Source organism: Narcine bancroftii, chromosome 7 (genome assembly GCF_036971445.1).
Source record: "Narcine bancroftii isolate sNarBan1 chromosome 7, sNarBan1.hap1, whole genome shotgun sequence".
Taxonomy (NCBI): Eukaryota; Metazoa; Chordata; class Chondrichthyes; order Torpediniformes; family Narcinidae; genus Narcine; species Narcine bancroftii.
In genome coordinates, this window is record NC_091475.1 from 836,941 (window position 1) to 861,162 (window position 24,222).

Consider the following 24,222-nt stretch of genomic DNA (forward strand, 5'->3'; position numbering starts at 1 on the left):
TCCAAAAGGCCTTCGATAAGGTCCCGCAAAAAACGACTGGCTTCCAAAATCAAGGCTCATGGGATTGGGGGAAAAGTATTGATGTGGATTGAGAACTGGCTGGCAGGTAGAAGACAGAGAGTTGGGATAAACGGCTCGTTTTCTGAGTGGCAGGCGGTGACCAGTGGGGTACCACAGGGATCTGTACTGGGACCCCAGCTGTTCACAATTTACATTAATGATCTGGATGAGAGGATTAGATGTAATATCTCCATATTTGCAGATGACACTAAGCTAGGAGGGGTTGTGTGCACGGAAGAGGGGGTCAGGAAGCTCCAGTGTGATTTGGATAAATTGAGGGACAGAGCAGATCCATGACAAATGCACTACAATGTGGATCAATGTGAGGTTATCCACTTTAGTCATACAAACCGGAGGGCAGATTACTATTGTAATGGCAATAGATTAACAGATGGGGAAGTGCAGAGAGACCTAGGGGTACTTGTACATCAGTCTCTGAAGGCGAGCATGCAGGTACACCAGGCGGTTAAAAAGGCAAATGGTCTGTTGGCCTTCATATCAAGAGGGTTTGAGTATAGGAACAAGGATACCTTACTGCAGCTGTACAGGGCCTTGGTGAGACCCCACCTGGAGTATTGTGTGCAGTTTTGGTCACCTTATCGAAGGAAGGATGTTCTTGCAATGGAGGGAGGGCAGAGACGATTCACCAGGCTGATACCTGGAATGGCAGGAATGACTTAGGAGGAAAGATTGCGCAAATTGGGATTGTACTCGCTGGAGTTTAGAAGATTGAGAGGGGATCTCATAGAGACCTATAAAATTCTGGCAGGACTGGACAGAGTGGATGCAGATGGGATGTTTCCAAGGATGGGAAAATCCAGAACCCGGGGCCATGGTTCGAGGATAATAGGCAAACCATTTAGGACTGAGATGAGGAGGAATTTCTTGACCCAGAGGGTGGTGAATCTGTGGAATTCATTGCCACAGAGGGCAGTGGAGGCAGGTTCATTAAATCTATTTAAGAGGGAATTAGATCTATTTCTTCAGTATAAGGGTATTAAAGGTTACGGAGAGAAGGTGGGGTCAGGCTACTGAACTTTAAGATCAGCCATGATCTTGTTGAATGGCGGAGCAGGCTCGAAGGTTCGAATGACCTACTCCTGCTCCTATCTTCTATGTTTCTGTGTTTCTAAATCAATTTTTGCTTACTGAACTCAACCCGTCTGGTTGTGCGATCCTTCAGTGATCAGTGTAGCCGCCGCTACAATGGGTGACCCGGACAGGTTCAAACATCTTTGAACCCAACATGAACGACCCTCCGATCAACACTATAGCCATTAAGCTTCCTGACTTCTGGATTCAGGAGCTGGAGACCTGGTTCAGCCACTCAGAGGCTCATTTTCACCTCCGCCAGATTTCATTGGATTCGACCAAGTTTTACCATGTGGTCGTCGTCCTGGACCAGGCCACCGCCAAACGAGTGCTGTATCTCGTTCAGCACCCACCCACGGAAGATAAGTACGGGACCATCAAACGGGTGCTCACTGGCTCCCTCGGACTCTCCAGGCACCAGATGCTGCGCCTCGACACCTTAGGGGACAGAACTCCAATTGAGTTGATGGACGAGATGCTTGCGGTCATGGGTGATCACACCAACTGCGAGCGCATCTTCCTCGAAAGTCTGCCTGAAGACATCCAGCCGATACTGTCCCAGGAAAGCTTAGTCGACCCTAGTAAGGTCACTCAAAAGGCTCAGGAGCTATGGCTCAAACGATTCCCGGAGGGCTCAGCAGTCCAGCAGGTTATGCGTCACGGGTATTACCACGCCAAGCCTTCCTCGAGCGCTGTGGTGGAACACCCGGCCCCTGCAGGGGCCTCAAAGAGCATAGCCAGAAGCAAGTCATCCACTTCAGGCAGTTCCTGGGCTATACCATCATGGCCGAAGGAGCTACACCTGCCACTACGAAGAAAGCTGCAATCAGGGAGTTCCCACGCCCGGACAACCTCAAGGGGTTACAGGAGTTCGCAGGTATGGTCAATTTCTATAACCGATTCATTCCATGTGCTGTGCGCATCATGCAGCTGCTCTTCGCCCTCATCGCGGCCAAAGACAAGACACTCGCCTGGACTCCAGAGGCCAGCAGGGCATTCGAAGCCACAAAAGATGCCCTCATGAAGGCTACCCTGCTCATCCACCCATACACCGACCTGCATATGGCGCTCTCGTCGCTGCCTCTGCCACAGCCATCGGTGCTGTCCTGGAGCAGTAGGTGAACGGACAGTGGAAACCACTGGCATTATTTAGCCGACTTCTTCGCCCGCCAGAGCGCAAGTATAGCACTTTCGATCGTGAGTTGCTGGGCATGTACCTGGCGGTGTGTCATTTCCGCTATTTCTTGGAGGGGAGGCCCTTCACCATTTTTACCAACCACAAACCCTTCAATCAGGCACTCGCTATGGCAAGAGATCCCTGGTCGGTCCGCCAACAGCGTCATCTCTCCTTCGTGTCGGAGTTCACCACTGACATTTGGCACAAAGCGAGGAAAGACAAAGTGGTCACCGACGCACTTTCACAACTGGCCATTTGTGTGCTGACACCCGGCCTCGACTTCAACCAGCTTGCCCGGGACAGAAGTCTGATGAGGAGGCGTGGGGCTTCAGGACTGCCATCACGGGCTTGTGGTTCCAGGACCTCCCAACTCCTCATGGTGAGGGCACCATCCTATGCGATATCTCCATGGGCACCCTGCGACCAGTGGTTCCCCAGTGTTCCACCATATCCCTGACCTTTCCCACCCTTCCATCAGGTCCACGGTCCGTATGGTAGCAGAATGTTTCATCTGGCACGGGCTTCGGAAGCAGATTGCGGACTGGGCCAGAACCTGCACCCATGCCAGCTTTCCAAGGTACATAGGCACACCAAAGTGCCCGTACAAGATTTCAAACACGTCTGGGAATGGTTCAACCACATACATGTGGACCCTTGCCCATTTCGCGAGGAAACTGTTATCTTTTCACAGTAGTAGACCGCACCACTCCTTGGCCTGAGGCGATCCCGATGTCAGATGCCTCCACGGACTCATGCCCCTGAGCACTTTTGAATGGTTGGGTTGCCCGGTTCAGCATCCTGAACCACCTCACCAGTGATTGGGGTGCCTAGTTCACCTCTGTTCTCTGGGCACAGCTCGCCAACAGGCTGGGGATTGAGCTACATCACACCACAGCCTATCACCCACAGGCCAATGGGCTAGTCGAACGATTGGACTGCCACCTTAAGTTGGCACTTATGGCCCGCCTCACCGGCCATGACTGGGTGGACGAGCTGCCTTGGGTGCTCCCAGGCATCCGCTTGACACCCAAAGAAGACCTACAGGCGTCATCCGCTGAGCTTGTCTATGGTGCACCCGGGCCAAGTTGGACTCCTTCACACCCCCACCGCTGCCCAGACATGGCACACGGGCCTTTTACGTCCCCAGCAAGCTATACTCCACAGAGTACGTTTTTATCAGGCGGGGCCCCATCCACAGCACCTCTACAAAGACCATACGAAGGGCCATACAAAGTCGTCCAGCATTCAGGATCCACTTTCACATTGGACATCGGTGGTAAGAGGGAACTGTTTACGGTGGACAGACAGGTTAAACCCAACCCACCTTGACCCCACTGAACCAGTAGTTGTGGCCCAACCCAAGAAGCGAGGCCGCCCTGCAAAAAAGGACATTGGTGCCGGTTCTGGGGGGTGGGGGGGTGCAGTGTGGTGGTACACCATTTGGCAGGTGAACCGGCATTGCTTGTCACGCACGCAGCGGGTCAGCCGGCCAAAATGGTGCCGTCGGGGGTTTCCTCCCGACCTCAGCACTGGGCTCAGAAACTCGCGCTTGGGGATTTAAGGTATCCCATTTAAGACACAACCTCCCCCTGCCCCTGCCATAGTCTCCAATGCTCCAGCAAAAAAATCCCAGCCTATCCTTACAAATCAAGGCCATCAGGCCCAGTAACATTCCCCTGATTCTTTTCTTCATCCTTTCCAGCTTAATGACATCTTTAAGTTGTGATTTCAGCTGCTGATGCCCAAAGCCCTGGATTTCTTACCTAAATCGATCTGCTTCCATTTTTTTTCTTTGTAAAATGCTTCCAATTAATATATCTTTGATCAAGCTTATGTGGCACAGTGTGTATATTGGCTGATGGTGTTTCTGGGAAGGATCTTGGGACATTTTAGTGCATTTAAACTGCAATGTAATAGAATGTGCTGTTGGTTATAAATGTGATGCTCACTTCAAATGACTTTGCATTGAGATATATAATTGCATCATAACATTTGGTATAATTCAACATTTGCTTTATCAGCAATAATATTATAATTGTACTGATTTCCAAAAAAAAAATATTACCTGACCTAGTTTGTATATAAAATGAATCTCATAATATCTACATTAGGTGAAGAAAGCTGGCTTGTGTTCATCTTACTGAACACTGGCCACAAGGTTTTGACCTGTGTTAAAGCGCAAATTTTATTGAATCCAGTGTCTATTCTAGCACTGTCTGCACTAAGTATTTCAGGCATTTGTGACCATGGTAAGAAACACTAAATGCCTTTAATAATTGTAAAGAATTCATAGTCAAAAGAGTCAAAATCAATCCCAAACCAGGAAATTTAAATTAGATGTGAATGATACGTAAAAAGTGAAATTAAGATTGAGTAATACGTATGTTATTATCAAAAGGAAAATGCTGTTAATAATTAATTATTTTCACTTGAGGCAAATTCCAAGCCAATGGCGCTCCATGTTTCTAAATGAATTTTTGGGCTAGCGATGTTGTCGAACATCGACTCTGTCCTTAAAAAAAAAACGCACACATGCATGTACTTCACATGCACAAATGCCCTGACCTTTTAAGGCATTTTTAGTGGAGATATAGTGAGCAGGTTATTGCCATTGCATCCATTTCAGTGCTCTGTAGGACTGCAATAGCATAACCTTTAGGGCACCAGAATAATGTTGTCCCCTATTTAACTGGGAATGCAAAGAAACAGAAGTTGCTGACACTTTGGTTTGTAAGTAGACCTCATTGAATGAACATTCTGAGGGAAGGTTGTGTGAGAAGCTTCAGGAATACAGCAATGGTGTGGACTAAAGAGGGTGAATAGGGCAGCACAGTTTGCATAGTGTCAGTGCAATGCTGCTACAGTGCCAACAACCAGGGTTCAAATCCTGGCACTGTCTGTAAGGAGTTTGCATGTTCTCCCCGTGTCTGTGTGGGTTTCTTCTGGGGTCTCTGGTTTCCTCCCACACTTCAAAATTTCTCGGACTGTAGGTCAATTGGATGTAATTGAGCGGCACGGGTTCATGGGCTGAAAGGGCCTGGTACAGAGCTGTATGTCTAGATTTAAAATTTAAACTGAGTGAAGGGGGGAAAGGGTTCCTGGGATCTAGAAGAGATTAGAACAGCCACGATTATCTGTTTTTTTTTTAAAGATTATTTGTTATTGGGATGTGGATAATAGGGTAACTGACTGTTACTTATTGTGTGATAGAACAAGGGAATGTGACAAATGGAAGAATATTGGAGGGTAAGTTAGGCTCTTGGTGCTAATGTAGCAAATTTTTGATAACCCTAAAGCAGCTATTAAATCCAGTTTTCACCAGTTTTTGGATGGCCTGTTCTCTTTGTGTAGCACAAGCTTAAACTATTCCCGATGTTGGGTCCATCTATGATAAAATGAAACAAATTTACCACTTCCCTTCAGGAAAGCACGGGCTCCAAGCTTCATTCAAATCCTGGTATAACGTTGGAGCTGGACATGTCAATGTGTTTTGGAGTTTTTGGCAGTTCTGCCAACAGATCAAGCATTTCTTGTGTATAGACAGCCTTGTTTTAATCTTTGTCTGGGATGCCTACAGTTGAACTGATGTGTTACCTCTCTCCTCTATGTTGCAGTGCTCTACCAGCTGTGAAAAGGTGCTGGAGAACTACAACTATTGCTGCTCACTCCAGACATGAGGGAGCATGCCCCATTGCTGCCAGTATTAGAGCATTGACTATTGGTTGATTACTCCAGTCCTAGTGAGAATGTCAAGCATGGATCCCTCATGTAACCTCCATAGGTTCAAGCTGCCACTGCCTGATCATGTAATGGGAAGACTGAATCCATCTTGTAGTCTCTAGTTCTTTTTCTCTTGCTGTCCGAGGGAGCTAGCTGTTTGCATTATATTGGTTGTTATATATGGAACTACACAACACTTGGTGGTGAAGCATGTTCAGGGATGCAGTGTTTAAACATTTAAATCTAAACCCAAGTCCTTTCTCTTTTCCAGAATTGGACAACTTTGCCTCTTTAGTTTATTCATAAAGCAGTAACTGGTTTAAGATTGAAACTGATTAGAAAACACACACTGAATATTATTTACAAATATTGCACATTTAACATAGATTTACACATCGAGGCTATCAAAGAGCAATTTTTGAGGCCAGGTGGTGGTCATAATATATCCTTGGACACTAAGATTAAGGTGAATCCTAAGTCATTCTATAAATATATTAGAAACCAGAGGACAGCTCGGGAAAGAATAAGTTCCTTAGCGACAAGAGGAGTGATCTGTATGTGGTCCATGGGGATGTGAACTTATCTGTATTTACCAAGGAGAAGAAGTGGAGGATAGTGAGTTCAAGGAAGACTATCTGTTCATGTCAGCATTAAGAAGGTGGAAATGTCAGATGTCTTGGAATGCAAAATATGGAGGAATTCCCCAAACAGGATAAGATCTATCCCATGCTGGTATAGGATCAAGGGAGAAGTTTGCTAGGGTACTATGGATATTTTTGCTTCTTAATTAAACACAGGTGAAGGACCAGAAGACTGAATGATAGTTCTACAATCTATTGGAAGATCTCAACAGGTCAAGGCTCTAGCCCCCAACGTTGACCTTTTTCTCCCACTGATGCTGCTTGGCCCTGCTGAGTTCCTCCAGCAATCTGTGTTGGAAAAGTGGGGACTGGTTCGGGTCACTTCAGATGGCTTTGTTTCAGGAAAACCCTGGCTCACTAATTTAATTTTTTTTTTGAGGAGGTAACAAAGAAGATTGATGAAAGCAGGACAGTGGGTGTTGTCAACATGGGCTTTGGTAAGGCATTTAATAAGGACCCATGTGGTAGTTTGATCCACTTGGGACCTACGGTAAGCTAACTAACTGGAGTGAAGGAGAAATTGAGTAGTGATGGAAGTGTGTGACTTGTAGTTGGGGCACAGGAATTGGCGCTAGGACCTTGGGTATTTTCGATATATAGTAATGACTTGGATGTGAGGAGGTCTATTTCATAATCGTGTTGTCTATAGTGAGGAAGGAAATCTACAGCAGGGTTTAGAAATTGGTTAGTAGAGATAATGGAGTCCCATCAAGTTCAAGATGATGTATTTTGGATATCAGATAGAACCATAGAATGCTATGAAAAAGAATCAGAACCTTTGGCCCATCCAGTCCATGCCAAACTATTTTTCCATCTAGTACTTTATTGCTGTTTTGGGTCATCTTATTTATGCTGAATCTACGCTGAGCGGTTTTTATTAGTTGAATTTAAGGTCCTATTTTTGTATCTGGCCTATCAGTCGACCCCTGATTTTTGAGTGTGTTTTGAGGATTTCAAGACTTGACTTGTATGCCAAAATATACGGTAAGTTGAAATTGTTCTCCCCTAGTGTCAAAAATAAGAGGGTATAAAGTGAAAGAAAGGAGTTTTTAAGAAGGGGGGTGTGTTTTTTCCTTTACACACAGAGCAGGTGTTCGCTGGAACTCGCTGCAAGAGGAGACGGTTTAATCAGATACAAACACTAGTTTCAAAGACACAAACAAGCATTTAACTTCCTTGCTCCTCTCCTCTCTTCCCCTTTCCTTACTTTTTTATTCAGGCATTTTGCTCATACCTTGATGGAAGGCTCGGGTCAAATTATTACCTTTAGTTATCGTTCATACCCTGCTCGCATGGTAAAGACGAGATAATGTTCCTCCAGGATGACAGAGCAGATTTATATAAATATATGTTAAAATATTAAGATGTATACAGTAAAGGTCCACGGTACCCTGTCCACATATGTTCTTGGAGTTCAGAAGGCTGATGGTTTTGTGGAAGAAGTGTCGCCCAATCTGGATGTAAGGGCCCAATGCTACAGTACCTCCTACCAGATGGTAGGAGGGAGAACAGTTTATATGAGGGGTGTGTGGAGTCTTTCACAATGTTTATTGCCTTTTGCCTGCATCGAGTGTTGTCGACATCCATCACGTAGGATGAGGTTGCCCAATGATCTTTTCCACTGACTTCACTGTCCTCTGCAGGGGCTTGTGGTCCGAGGTGGTGCAGCTGCCAAACCAGGCGGTGATGCAGTTGCACGGGATGTTCTCAATACATCCTCTGTAGCATGTAGTGAGGATGGAGGGTGGGAGATGGACTTTCCTCAGCCTTTGCAGGAGGAGAAGGTGCTGCTGGATTTTCTTGGCTGTGGAGCAGGTGCGAAGGGGCCAGGTGAGATTGGGCTCAAGCCCAAAAGACGGGCTACCCTTTATTTCCTATAGGTGTGGCATGACCTGCTGAGTTTCTCCAGCACTTTTGTGCGTTTAAATAGGCAAAGCATAGAAGGTTACAGACCTAATGTGGACAAATCGGATTAATTTATACCGGTGGGGGCCTGTATACAGCTATGACAATGACATGTGGCTGTTCTGATTCTAGTACCTGCAGTTTGGGTTGGAAACAGGCTGCATCATGTTTACTCCACCTGGCTGGAATAATGGTGGCCTTGCCTAAATAGTGGGGGTACAGAACTTCCCTTGCAAGAACTTAAGCTATTAAATCTAATTTTAGGTGCTTTTACAAATTGCCTGCAAGGATCATCTGAGTACTTTGTAAATAAACTTTGACTCATTAAATTAATATTTCAAGTGGTGTCAGACAAACTCCCTCTACCTCCTATGGCAATTGGTTTGTTGTTATGAACCCAGATTTGGTTTGAAGTAATTACATTTGAGATATTTAAAGATGCAGCAGATTATCTAAAATCTGTTAATGCTGGAAAGACAGTTATTAAATTTGCACCTCATTTGAATTTATTGTGCAGAGAGTATGAAGTCAGGTAGTGTTAAATTAGCTCCTTTAGATGGTGGTGCAATCTCACACAACCTGATGTGATGCCAGGTTAACAATCTTTTCTCTCCCTGCATACAGTTTATTTGAATGCAATTTAGCATCAACTTTAGGACATGTTTATTTATTCTGTTCCGTTGCACTCTTTGATTAATTAACTCCTTTCCATGATTTCCTTGAATAAAAACTCTGATCATAATAAATAACAAAAAGCACGAAGAGTCACGGTTTAATTTTTAAAGTTTTATTCACTGTACGGTAGAAGCTGATTCCTGCTATTTAAACCGTGCTGCCCAATTAACCTACAGAACTGCATGTTTTGAAGATTGGGAGGAAACCAGAGCACCCTGAGAAAACCCACGCAGACATGGAGAGAACGTGCAAACTCCTTACAGACAGCACCAGGTCCGAACCCAGGTCTGAACATGCAAACTCCTTACAGACAGAACCAGGTCCGAACATACAAACTCCTTACAGACAGCACCAGGTCCGAACCCAGGTCCGAACGTACAAACTCCTCACAGACAGCACTAGGTCTGAACATGCAAACTCCTTACAGAAAACACCAGATCAGAACCCAGGTCTGAACGAACAAACTCCTTACAGACAGAACCAGGTCCGAACATACAAACTCCTTACAGAAAGCACCAGGTCCGAACCCAGGTCCGAACGTACAAACTCCTCACAGACAGCACCAGGTCTGAACATGCAAACTCCTTACAGAAAACACCAGATCAGAACCCAGGTCTGAACGAACAAACTCCTTACAGACAGAACCAGGTCCGAACCCAGGTCCGAACGTACAAACTCCTCACAGACAGCACCAGGTCTGAACATGCAAACTCCTTACAGAAAACACCAGATCAGAACCCAGGTCTGAACGAACAAACTCCTTACAGACAGAACCAGGTCCGAACATACAAACTCCTTACAGACAGAACCAGGTCCGAACCCAGGTCCGAACGTACAAACTCCTCACAGACAGCACCAGGTCTGAACATGCAAACTCCTTACAGAAAACACCAGATCAGAACCCAGGTCTGAACGAACAAACTCCTTACAGACAGAACCAGGTCCGAACCCAGGTCCGAACGTACAAACTCCTCACAGACAGCACCAGGTCTGAACATGCAAACTCCTTACAGAAAACACCAGATCAGAACCCAGGTCTGAACGAACAAACTCCTTACAGACAGAACCAGGTCCGAACCCAGGTCTGAACGTACAAACTCCTCACAGACAGCACCAGGTCTGAACATGCAAACTCCTTACAGAAAACACCAGATCAGAACCCAGGTCTGAACGAACAAACTCATTACAGACAGAACCAGGTCCGAACCCAGGTCTGAACGTACAAACTCCTCACAGACAGCACCAGGTCTGAACTTGCAAACTCCTTACAGAAAACACCAGATCAGAACCCAGGTCTGAACGAACAAACTCCTTACAGTCAGAACCAGGTCCGAACGTACAAACTCCTCACAGACAGCACCAGGTCTGAACATGCAAACTCCTTACAGAAAACACCAGATCAGAACCCAGGTCTGAACGAACAAACTCCTTACAGTCAGAACCAGGTCCGAACGTACAAACTCCTCACAGACAGCACCAGGTCTGAACATGCAAACTCCTTACAGACAACACCAGGTCCGAACCCAGGTCTGAACATGCAAACTCCTTACAGACAGAACCAGGTCCGAACCCAGGTCCTAACGTACAAACTCCTTACAGACAGAACCAGGTCCGAACCCAGGTCCGAACGTACAAACTCCTTACAGACAGCACCAGGTCTGAACATGCAAACTCCTTACAGACAACACCAGGTCCGAACCCAGGTCTGAACATGCAAACTCCTTACAGACAGAACCAGGTCCGAACCCAGGTCCTAACGTACAAACTCCTTACAGACAGAACCAGGTCCGAACCCAGGTCCGAACGTACAAACTCCTTACAGACAGCACCAGGTCTGAACATGCAAACTCCTTACAGACAACACCAGGTCCGAACCCAGGTCTGAACATGCAAACTCCTTACAGACAGAACCAGGTCCGAACCCAGGTCCTAACGTACAAACTCCTTACAGACAGAACCAGGTCCGAACCCAGGTCCGAACGTACAAACTCCTCACAGACAGCACCAGGTCTGAACATGCAAACTCCTTACAGACAGAACCAGGTCCGAACCCAGGTCCTAACGTACAAACTCCTTACAGACAGAACCAGGTCCGAACCCAGGTCTGAACGAACAAACTCCTTACAGACAGCACCAGGTCTGAACATGCAAACTCCTTACAGAAAACACCAGATCAGAACCCAGGTCCGAACGTACAAACTCCTTACAGACAACACCAGGTCCGAACCCAGGTTGCTGGCACTGTGATAGTGTTTTGCTAACCTTGTGAAAATAAGTGGTGATCTAATAAGTCACGGTGACTGAAATCCATGAGCAGGTTATTCACATGCTGGACACTTGGAAAGGAAATGTAAACAAAAGTTGCTGGAAATGTTCAACAGGTCTCCAAGGGTAAGGGTTAACATTCTGGGTTAATATCCTTTCATCAAAATTCAGCTTCATTGCCCTGAAGTCCATACCTCAATGAGTCAAGCCTAAAGTGACTGGGAACTCTTCTTCCATTGCCTTTACTTTCATGCCCATTTCTTTGACCAATCTGGGGACCCATTCCCTCGACATTGTAACTCACAATCCACCTGTATCCCTCTCCCTGGCTGCCTATCCTGTCTCTGTTTAATGTTGGCATTAAATAAGGCCTTCTAATCTACCCTCCTCTGGCCTTCAGTATCAGCAGTAATCTTCAAACTGACTGAGAACTATGACCTTGCAGAGACTGAATGTCAGCTATGCGACACCACTTTGAGTCTCTGGCTGGGCCACCACATCACTTGAGATCCCCCCGCAGCTTCCAACCTCCTTGTTGCCCAATCTCACGCAGGCCACTTCCATGTGCTCCTTCAGATCCATAAGCAGTGTTTTCCCAAGGTTTCAACTTTTATTTGATATACTTTTCCAACTTTAATTTCTCTCTTATTCAGTCTCACCCCACCCACATCCAGTCGTCTCATGCCATGCAGCAATTTTGCAGGTTCCTGAACCTGACCAGCTTGTTTTCCCCTCGGATATCTCATCCCGTCACGTGTCAATCTCATTGCTTCTTCCTTGGATAAAGATCTGCCCCCACCCTCTTCTTGGCTGAACTTACTCTCACTCTGAATAGCATCATTGTGCACACTTCCCCCAGTGGGAGCTCCTGTGGGCCCAAGCTGTACTGCTCTTTCTTAGCCATCGGGAGCATTATCTGCTTTTTTGACTCTCACCTCTTTTCCACATGGGTGGAGGAGTTCTGATGATCAATGAAAAATGTGAGCTCTGTTTCATTTCCTGCAGTCGCTTCCCGACCTGCTGAGCGTTTCCAGCATTTCCATTTTTAAAAATTTCATGGTGATTGAACGTTGAAAGTGAATTTCCAGTTCACTGCAGTCATTTTGATTTTTATGACTGTCGATACCTAGTTCCCATCTTTTTAACATTAAATTGCAATAAAGTTTGAGTTTGACTGAAAATAGTTTGTAATAAACTATTATAGATTCAAAATGTTGGGCTGATGTTTTATGGAATTATAAATATATGTGAAGACTGTAAACAGTCTTAAGAGAAGATTGTGTAGCAGTTTTTAACAATTCTTATGTTGTCATAATAGCTTGAGATAAACCTGTTTCTAATCTGCTGTTCTGAAATAGATTTGAAGGTGTTGAAAACTATTTGAAATAACCAGTTTGTTTTTCGAGTCACAGATAGACATCTGAAGGAAGGACCTAACTGCTATGTATCTTGGAATATTTAGTAATTGATATGTACAGTACATCTCTACTACACAAGCTGGTATTAATCTAGTAGCAATCAGATGATTCATTATACGTGGTAGAATTCCACATTGCAAATTTCCACATGTTCACATTTTTTTTAAAAAGTAAATCTTTTCTTGACACAATCGAAATTAAAATGAAATCTTAAAGTTCTTTTCCTGTCACCATGTGAACTCTGCCCTGATCAACGTTGCTGCTTTAGATGAGAGAGGAGACTGTGGCCACTGCTGTGTCATCACAGAGTAACAGGTCCACACACAATCATTTGAGGATTATTCAGAGCGAATGTGTGGGCACAGCAGGAATCGGCAGATGTTCAGTCAGGTGAACCATTTGGAGAAATGCTTCCAATCATAAAAAGTACAAAGCTTAAAGCAGCCAAGTAAACATTTTAAAGTTTTAGGCAGTTTTCAATATATGTAGACTTGCGTGAAAATATTTCGTATTTCAATTTCCCATTCAGAGGAGAAAAATGTAGACAATGCCACTTTTTTTTCATTCAGAATCCAACTCTTTTAGGAAACTGGTCCCATTTTGGATAAAAATTGATGGCAGAATCATAATCGCTATTAGTTCATTCAGATTGCTGTCGATGGAAATTTTTTGCTGTTTGCAGACTTCAAAGACTATGTTCTGAAAGCATTAGGTACTTGATCAAAGCAGAAAACTTAATGCATGAAAAGAAGAACAAAAGGGCAAAATCCTTGGCTTGTGTTTCTGTGAGTAAACTACCATTTCCAAAGTACTGGCAAATGTTACTGGGCCCACCATGACAAACTATTAATCCTATTTAATCGCATTCCCCATTCAAGTCACTTGATTAATTTCTAAATGTGGTCAAATCATTTTAAAAATGAATCCTCATCTCTTTGCAACTGTAGGTGTAATGTTCTAATCTGAACATTAGTGCTGCGTCCAGCTTTTAATAAAGACACTCAAGTTTTTATTTCTATTCTCCTTAGAGCGACAGAGGATAAGGGTGACCTGATAGAGGTGTATAAAATGATGAGAGGCATGGATCATGTAGATGGCCAGAGGGCATTTACCATGCTGAAATGGCTAATCCCAGGGGGCATAGTTTAAAGATGCTTGGGAGTAAGTACAGGGGGATATAACAGGTATGCTTTTGACACAGAGAGTAGAGGGTTCATGAAATGCATTGCCGACAATGGTGGTGGCAGGAACAATAGAATCTTTTAAGATCCCATTAGATAGGTACATGGAGGATTCTGCAGTAGGGTCATTCTAGGCAGTTGTTAGCGTAGGTTATTAGGTCAGCACAACACTGTGAGCGAAGGGGCCAGTATTGTGCTGTCGATGATTTTTGTCCTATGTGAAATGTGGATCTTGAAATATGGATCCTGAGAACCATTTCTTGTTCTAATGAATTACATTTGATGGAGTGTTTTCGATGGAAAGGAATGATCCATCTTGATGGAACAATTTCTCCACCAATGTATCAACACCAAATGGAATTAAATGATGTTGATGTAATTCATTGCTAACGTTGCACGATGAGCAGTCACCGATGGGAAAGCCAGAATAAACCTCCAGTTGAATTATGAATTTCTAATTTGTGGTTTGACATTAATCCACAGATTAATTTCCTTTTGTTTTGCGACTTAAACTGTTGTGTTGCATGTTTTCAGCAATAATAGCAGTCTAGGAATTATTACTTAGTTCTTCCTCCTGGCATTCTTCAACAAGAAAAAGAAGGTAATTTCAGTTCTAATATTTGCAATTTAATTTTGCTTATAATGGTTGGGCAGATGTGGTAAACCAAGAAATTACTGCCCTGCAAACGACAGTAAAGCTGTGGCAAGAACCATCAATTGTAAAAGAATGTCACACTTACTGATGTGTGGGGTTTCTGAATGATGATGGTATTCTTTGGTTTCAGTCAGACACAGGCAGCTGTTGGCTTTCAGACATGGGGCAGGTGACATTTATACAGAGAAGTACAAGGTAATGCTTTGTAGGAAGAAGAATGAAGAAAGGCACATGAAATATGGGCTATTATTCTAAGATACATGAAGGAAATAAAATCAAGATTACAGGAAAAAAAACAAGGATGGGGAATGGCTTTTAGAAAATGCCTCCATTGGCTCCATTTTCCATGCTACACTGTCAATGGCTGAACTTGGACATGAACACAAGAGCTGAGTGTCAAAGGTGTGAATACTTGAAGCAGAGTCAAATGTAGGCTTAGTTAACCATGTGTCTCTCATTCTCAAAACTGAGGACATCAAGTATGAAGGAATTGATTAGCCCAAGTTTGTGGTCTGTGCTGGCGCAACCATGCTCACCACTGGCCTTAAAGTAATTACTCCCAGGGAATCGGTGATTTCTTTAGTGTAGATTTCACATTTTGGTATCACAAAGCATCTTGATGGATCCGGCAGCCATGGTGTCATCAAGCTGTCAATCACACAAAATTTAATATAGCAGCAAATTACGAAGGAGAAAACCAAACTTGAGCTGGTGGCTGAAGCAAATTATATTTCTTTTAAAATATTATTTCGAATGCTATATTTTGACATTCAGCTGATCAAATCACAATCCAGATATAAAACTAAATCAGGGCTAGATTGTTTACTAAATAAGGGTTAATAAGCTTTTCAAACCTAAAGCATCATGGAACAAACGTTAATGCTTTGCAGTTTTTTTACAGCAAGATCAATTTGTAAATGGCTGCAACATTTGGCAGCCCATTGACTTCCCTTGTTAATGATGGAGGAACTGGTCAAACAATGAAACCTGTCAAGGGGGACAACACCTTCAGGATTTCAGAGAGAAATGTGGTCAGGTTCAGTGCAAAGTTTTAAATATGCATTTTCAGAAATGGTAACGTAATTTATTTGGAACTATACACTGAAGAAATAATATTTTTGCAAGAACATTGAAATTCCCAGATTAAAACAAAAACACAATGGTGGAGAAACGTAGCAGGTCAGTGTATGTTATATGTATATAGCAAAGATAAAAATACATAATTAACATTTTGGTCTTGAGCCTTTCATCAAGGTATGAGCAAAATGTATGTCCAGACTTGCAGTCGTTCAATCAACATGAAACCAGAACTGTAGACATTGCAGGTAAGCTCCAGCTCATTAAAATGTTAAGTGACTAACTTTCCTGAATATGTATTTCACTAGTTTAATTGCATCAATGTAACTGGAAAAAGTGTGTTTGCAATGGAAAATTAAACTGAATCTTCTGACACAGAATCTTGCAGGTTTGTGTCAGGTGCCTCTATGGAAATCCAATTCATTTGTATCGATCCCAGTTCAACTCTCCAAGCACAGGTAGAAGTAATACATTGCTTACAAAATGCAAACCAGGCTTGGAGTGAATGACATAAAAACACCTTTCATTTAAAAAAAAAACTGTAGTTCTTCTCGAGTCCAGATTATTTGAGGATGGAAATGAAAAGAGAATTGCCTACTATACAGGAAGCACATGGAAGCAATTAAGCTGCCATAATTGCCAAAATCTTTTGTTGTTCTTCTACACCACACAAAACAATTTACACCAAGTAGAAAACAAGGAAACTTTATCGCAGAAAGAGAAAAAAAAACGAACAAAAAAGAAGGAAAATTTTCACAAAATTGAAGATACAATTTTGGGAGTGTGACTTTGTGAGTTGATTATTTGCCCTCAGTGAACAAGTTGTTACCAGTTTAACTTAAATTTGAAAGTTAGAATTAGGGTTAGAAGGTGAATTTGCTTCCCAAACATGCAGCAAATGAGCATGTGGTCAACTAATAAAACTACAGAGAGGAATTGTATGTTTTCAGGAATCCCATCAGTTTGGAGAATGGCATTTTGTGCTGAATCCAGTCCAAGTTCTAGTTCTTTGGAGCCAAGTTTGGATGCACCCCATTGTAGTTTTGAAACCCAGGAGGAAGAACTCCCATTTACTACGTCGAGACAGTATTTGTTACTGGTTCAGATTCTGCTAATTTCCCATTGAACTTCTTGACTTCTACATTATTTGAGACATTATGCAAAGTTAACATCAGAAATAAATCATGTGGCAGGACCTTGGTTTTGAGGTTCACTAGCACTTCACCCAGTATTGGGAATAAATGGAGCTGGAGATCTATTGCCCTAAAATGATCTCGATGCTGCAGCCCAAAATCGATCTTATGCTTGTCTTTTTCTAATCGACATCCTGTTTTTTTTTTGGTTATTTAATTGCCATTTTAAAAGGTATATTGCCAGTTTTTCTGTGTGGATGAAATTCACCTATTTTGTGATTGTACAATGCACATCCCTGAACAAATATTTCTTTTAACCCAAGCCTCTGGGTGGTTTTGTGAATGCAATCAATCGCATTAAATTTGAACCTACTGTACAATCATCAGGGCACAGTGAAATGCACATTCAGGAATGTTGATCAGTGAACTTTGTAAAATTTCTGTCCCTTCACATTTTAATTAACTGGACTTTTGTTTCAATGCGGAGCGGCAGTGACTTCTCTCTCCGTGCTGACGGAATTTGGATATGTGATCGAAAATCTCAGTTATGATTAGCCAATAAAATCACTTGAAGCGGTGAGCAGGCCTATTAAATTTTAATAAAATTTAGAGATACAGCACGGTAACCCCATGAGCAGTGCCCCCAAATACACAGGTGTGACTAATTCACCTACTAACCCCATACCACTTTGAAATGTAATGTGGGAGAAAACTGGAACATCCAGAGGAAACCCATGCAGACACAGGGAGAATGTGCAAACTCCTTGCAGACAGCACTGGATTCGAACTCATTGTGCTAACCTCTACACTAAACATGCCATGCTCTGGAAGCACCTTCCTAAGAACCTCAAGTTACTGTTTCATCAGAGAATTGTGGGTGTTAGTTAGCTATGCAGAGGCAGGGGAAATGATAGTACATACCTTCAGGGCATGATTAACGTTATGGTGGCAGGATGGCTCTCAATGCAGAGTTTGGGGTTCTCAATGGAGTCATTAATCATTTTAACTCTGGTCCCCAATGACCAGTTGCCTGCAGTGTTTGAAACATGGAAAACATGTACATTGCCTCAACATGAAATTTATAATCTCTAGATCAGGAATGAGCACGTCTAGTCATTGAGAAGGATATGCAGCATGGAATCTGCCCTTTGGCCACCAAATGCACACTGGGCATCAACCACCCAAATAGAGCAATCCTAGATTCATCCCATTTTAAATGATCTCCACACCCCCATATTCACTTGTGAAGTTTGTGTTCCAAGTACAACACAGAATTACTTTAGATTCTTGAAGTTATAGTTCAAGATTTTGATTAGACCTTTGCATAATTCTGGGTATAAAATTTTCCATAATTACTTTAAATTTGTTTTAAAATTCATCATGAACAGAACTATTTTTAAACTTTGTATTTAATATTTAAGGAATAGTGGAAGTCAGTTATCTAAATTTAGATGCCTGTAGGCATTGTAAAACGATAGGACTTTTTTCTGTTAAAGTACAATTCCTAATTTATCTGATTTAACATGGTCCTGTTTTATGAAAACAATTGAAATATAGTTAACACAAAACAAGCATGTTAATAATTGCTCACTACGTGGGAGTAACCAATATTAAATCAGATATGATTTTTAAAATCAATGGCAAAAATTTATGATAGTCCTTAACCTATTGACTATTTTTGCCAATATTTGCCAAAGGGCTTGATGTTCCTTTGTCTTTAATCGAAACACTTCCGTTTGAGAATTTAAACCCAGGTAAGCAAAAGGAACAATCAGGGACTCCCCATTTTCATCATTTCTGGGGGAAGAATAATATCCAGCACAATGTTTTTGACACACAATTAAAAGATTGCAGAAATGTGATGACCTTCTTTGTCGTAATTCCTTGTTATTAAATGCTGATTCCCCCTTTTCTAGTGAAATCAGCATTAACCAATTCCAGGCCATTGTTTGTCATCTTTGGAGCTCCTATAAATACATGTAATGACTTAGTGTTGTGTGCAGAGTCCGAAATTGGAATTCAATGAAGCATGCTTATTCTATAATGTTTCAAATTATTTACGCTTCTTATTTCTATTGAATTATTCAGCATCTGTTTATTTTCTCATCAAACAAATGAGTCATTTCAGTTTACCATTTCTCTGGCATTATGTGAACGTGGCGCAAGCCTTTTGTATGATGTGATGCGATGCTTCCATATTGTTGATATGCAGTTTCCTAATTCTGCCAGGCGATGCTTCTTCAGAAAACTGACGCTCGTGAAAACCAATCAATGATTATTTAAATTGTTGCTGATGTTCTACCATTTAAGAGTTAAGACAAAGTGTGCAGCAGAAACTGAGATCGACGTATGTCGCCAGCAGAGAATGCGGTATAATCAAACCAATTAAATTTCATATGGTCTGTGGTGTTTGCATTAGCAACGTGCACATACTGTAGGGTGCTAGTGATAGATGGCTTCACTAATTGGATGGAGGAGCTTCAGTAGAGTCAATTGCAGTGGAAGTGAACCTACCTTGTGAATGAGGATTAGCAACTGTTCAAGACAGCATAGGGAAAACTCCTTTGAAACCTGTTTAAAATGCAAGACAAAGACTGAGTTTGATTAAACACAGATTTGGTTAAAGAGCCTGCATTGCAGGCTTTATAAATGTGGTATGTTATCTTTGAAATAACTTTGTAGAAACTCGAGTGTAGTTTTATAGTTGATGTTTTCAAGAGAAAACATATGATCCACGTTTGAAGAATTATGGTTCTGCCAACATTACCACATACGATGATGCTTCTTGTAATTGATTCACACATCAGCCAGGAATCTCATTCAGTATGTTTCTTCCTCCTCATTTGGAATTTGCTCTGCCAGTGTCTCCATAGAGAAAACGATGGTCAATACACTGCACTATTCTAGGAAGGATTATAGCTGTCCCGTGCCCTGCTAACTTCAATTGCGTTGTTGGGTGCACGTGAAACAGATGGAACTAAATCATTGGATTAGAGTTTGCAGTTTATTTTATTGTTAGCACTTACGTTGGAAACACCTATACACTGGTGGGTAAATGTGTTGCTGAAGAATCACATGGAAATGTACCTGCTCCCCATCACAAAATGAATCAAATTAAACATCACAGAATAAATCCTGGTGCAGCTTTTGTGGTCAGTAGTGAAAACTGACCCTCGAAGAAAACAATGGCCATGAAGATTTAATGGGCTGTAGATGCCTTTAAAGTGATTTTTGTTATACATACAAGGCTGCTGGGGGAATATTCTCCATTTTATGCAGACATGACTCTCTGTTGCCACAACTACATATCAACTTTCAAATACCTTTCTTCGTTCTTTGGATACCCCTTCAAACTTTATTTACATCAGTGCAGACAATGGTATAACTGAGAGGCTGACTTTAATATTGAAGTGCCTTTGTTCCCGCCTTCTTTTGCATCTTGTTGCAGTCTTGAACTTGTTTCATTGCCCTTTTACTTCTCGCCACAATTTTGAATGTCCTTGTCTCATCATTCCAGTGTGAAGAATATTCTTTATTGAATCTTATTCTTTTCTCTTTAGTTTTAAATACTTGTGCATCCTATTATCTCTATTTACATCACAGTTTGCTTACCCAGCCCTTTTAGAAGAAATTGAAGTCAGTTTCCCATCATCCATGCCTCTGCTCCCCAACAGGTCAAACCATGCAGAAATACCAGCTTCTCCGTGAGGCAAATTGAAAGTAAAATAAATGCAGTTTCAAGCAGGAGAAGATTTGGGCCACATAATTATCTCCACTTTATTCTCTTTGAACATTTCCAACAACCTTCCCAGTTCTCATTTGACATTTCTAAGCCTTTTTTCCCACTATTGTCTGAAATTTGTTTCATAAGCTTGACATGTGTTTAGTATTTTTTTGAACCCATTTATAATGGTCTGGCTTTAAAGAGAGTGACGCTGCTGTGACAGCTTCAGAGCATTCCATATATAACCAGTGGGATTGTGTGTCAATATATTGAATATTCCATGCGGTGTACGCAATTTTGTTTATATCTGTGTACTAAGATATGATGTAGTAATTAACAAATGTTGTGGTCTTAGACAAAAGTTTTATATGGTTTGCATTCTCCTTTCTTCAGTTAATTGTTTCAAAACTTTGCTTTATAAAAAATTAAAAATGTGTAGTGTTCAGCTTCTGTTTTCCATTGATAACTTAGAACACCATAAAATATTTAAAAATTGCCTGGTTTGTTGTCTGTGAGAATTGTTGAATGGATGAAATTTTGAGAGAGCAGAGATTGCATGTTCCTACCAGGAATAAGGGCAAAGTTAACAGACATGGGGAACCTTGGTTTTCAAGGGATATTGGAAAGCTGGTTAACAAAAGGAGGAGGCTATATATGCGGTATAGACAAGAGTATAGAAAATGTAAGAGATGCTTAAGAAATTAGGAAGACAAGGGAAGACACGAAGTTGCTTTGGCAGATAATGTGAAGGAAAATCCAAAGGGTTTCTTCAAGTATATTGAAAGTAAAAGAATAGTAAGGGACAAAATTGGACCCCTAGAAAATCAGTGGTCAAATATGTGTGGAGCCTCACGAAATGGGGGAGATCTTGAACAATTTTTTTGCATCAGTATTTATGCAGGAAACTGGCATCGTAAATAAGGTTGGATGGGAAACAAATAAAAGTGTCATGGAACATATGGAGATTAAGGAGGAGGAGGGGCTTGCTGCCTGACAATGGACAAATCCCCTCGGCCAGATATGATATTCCCCCACACACTTTGAGGGAGACAAGTGCTGAAATTGCAGGGTCCCTGGCAGATATATTCAAAATGGCCTTAGTCATGGGAGAGGGGCCGGAGGATTGGAGAGAAGCTCATGTTGTCCCGCTGTTTAAGAAAGGCTCCAAGAGTAAACCAGGCAATTATGGGCCAGTGAACCTGATGTCAATAGTATGTAAATTATTTGAAGTATTTCTGAGAGAGAGGATACATAGTTATTTGGACCGTCATCAGCTGATGAAGGACAGCCAGCATCGATTTATGCGCAGTAGGTCATTTTAACAAATCTTTTAGAATTCTTTGTGGAAGTTACCAAGAGCATTGATGAAGAAAAAGCTGTGGATGTTGTCTTTATGAATTTTAGTAAGGCCTTTGACAAGGTTCCACATGAGAGGTTGGTTCAGAAGGTTAGGACATTAGGTATACATAGAGAGGTTGGAAACTGGATTCGAAATTGACTTGGTGGAAGAAAACAGAGTGCTAGTGGATGGTTGCTTCTCAGACTGGAGGTCTGTGTCGAGTGTCGTGCCTCAGGGATCAGCGTTGGGACCATTGCATCTATATCAATGACCTAGATGACAATGTGGTGAATTGGATCAGCAAGTTTGGTAATGACACCAAGGCAAGAGGTATCCTGGACTGTAAGGAAGATTTTCAAAGCTTGCAGAAGGATGTGGACCAACTGGGAAATTAGACCAGTAAATGGCTGATGGAATTTAATGCAGATAAGTGTGAGGTGTAGCACTTTGGAAGAGCGAGCCAGGCTAGGATGTACACAATAAATGTTTGGACATTGAGGAGTGTGGAGGAGCAAAGAGACCTGGAAATACATATACATTGATTCCTGAAGGTGGTGTCGCATGTGGACAGGGTTATAAAGAAAGCTTTTGGCATCTTTGCCTTTATAAATCAAAGTATAGAAATTGGAATGTTATATTGAAGTTATTCAAGTCATTGGTGAGGCTGGATATAGAATATTGTGTGCAGTTCTGGTCATCCAGCAGCAGGAAGGATATCGATAAGATTGAAAGAGTGCAGAGAAGATTTACTAAGATGTTGCTGGGTCTTTGGGAGTTGCGTTACCAGGAAAGATTAAACAGGTTAGGACTATACTCCTTGGAATGAAGAAGAATGAGGGGAGACTTGATAGAGGTTTATAAGATTATGAGGGTGTAGACAGAGTAGATGTGAGTAGGATGTTTCCACATAGATTCGGGGAGATAAATAGAGAGGTCATAATTTTAGGCTGAAAGGGGAGAGGTATAAGGGGAATGTTAGTGAAAAGTTTTTCACTCAGAGAGTGGTGGGAGTGTGGAATGAGCTGTCATCTGATGTAGAGAATGCAGATTCAATTCAATCATGAGTTTTAAAAATAAATTGGATAAATACATGTATAGAAGAGGTCTGGAGGGTTATGGAATGAGAGCAGGTAGTGGGGCTAGCTGTTTTTATTGGTCAGCACAGATCAGAGTGTTGAATGGCCTGTTTTTATGTGCTGTAATGTTCTATGGTTCTAATTGTTTGTTCACCCTGCTTGATGTAGTCCTGTAAGGTTGTCAACTGACAGTCAGAAAAGGTGGAAATCCATGTCAGAGAGATCTCTCTTGACCATGCAAGTAACATCATTTTTTTGCTTTCCACCAAATTCAGACATTTTTTTCACTCTTTCAAAATCTAATGTAAACCCAAGAAATAGGGAAGGCAGATATCATCGTCAATTAATAAAAAGTAACACTAAATTAAAAAACATGTCCTCTTTCTATCTCCACCTCTGAATTACATAGCGTGAAATGTCCCTCATGAAATTGAGTGATGTTCCATTAAATAATGGAAAGAAAGCACACAATTACGTAAGAATTATAGAGCATCAATTGCACAAGACACAGTTTAAATGAAACATTTTAAAGGGAAAAATGTAAACTTAAACAACCTCCCTTCACAGAGTAAGAAGTTAGAATACGAGTTTCCATCCAGAAAATAGGCTGGTTAAGAAGTTAAAAATGGATTTTGTGGGAAATGTTGAAACATAAATCTAACAGGAACAGTGTGAGAAAGAATTACTGCAGCTGGAAACAGGACAATGTGGAGATTGATGTGGGTTGAAGCTGTACACATTTATATTTCCTCTTTGATTTCTTTTGATCAGGACTGGCTTAGAAGCCATCATGGAGACATATGCCTTCTGGAGACCTCCAGTTCGGACTCTCACATTTGAAGATTTTACCAACATGCAAAAACAGCAAGGTAAATGAGCCCGAGAATTCCACACTACTTTCCATTTCCCTTCTTGTAACTCCATCGCATTTGAAAGACCCACTTTCACTGCTGTTCCAACTCCCCCTTAAAGATGAATCCTGTTAGGCCGTGTATCCACTTTGTTCTCTCGAGAAATTCTATTGTCTTATGAAGTTTTTCACTAGTTTGCGGGCAGAACGGTAGATTATAATTGAGACAGAATG

The 24,222-nt window shown here is 42.0% G+C and overlaps 1 protein-coding gene across 4 annotated transcripts in view; it reads left to right on the forward strand.

Annotated features, from left to right (window-relative positions):
- The window catches only part of tbx15 (T-box transcription factor 15), a 94,155-nt gene that overhangs the window by 59,996 nt on the left and 9,937 nt on the right, over positions 1–24,222 (forward strand). For all 4 annotated transcript variants that reach the window (XM_069888395.1, XM_069888397.1, XM_069888396.1 and 1 more), the window contains one exon: positions 23,910–24,007. In XM_069888395.1, coding sequence (XP_069744496.1) covers positions 23,910–24,007 — 98 coding nt within the window. The remainder of the gene's footprint in view (positions 1–23,909; positions 24,008–24,222) is intronic.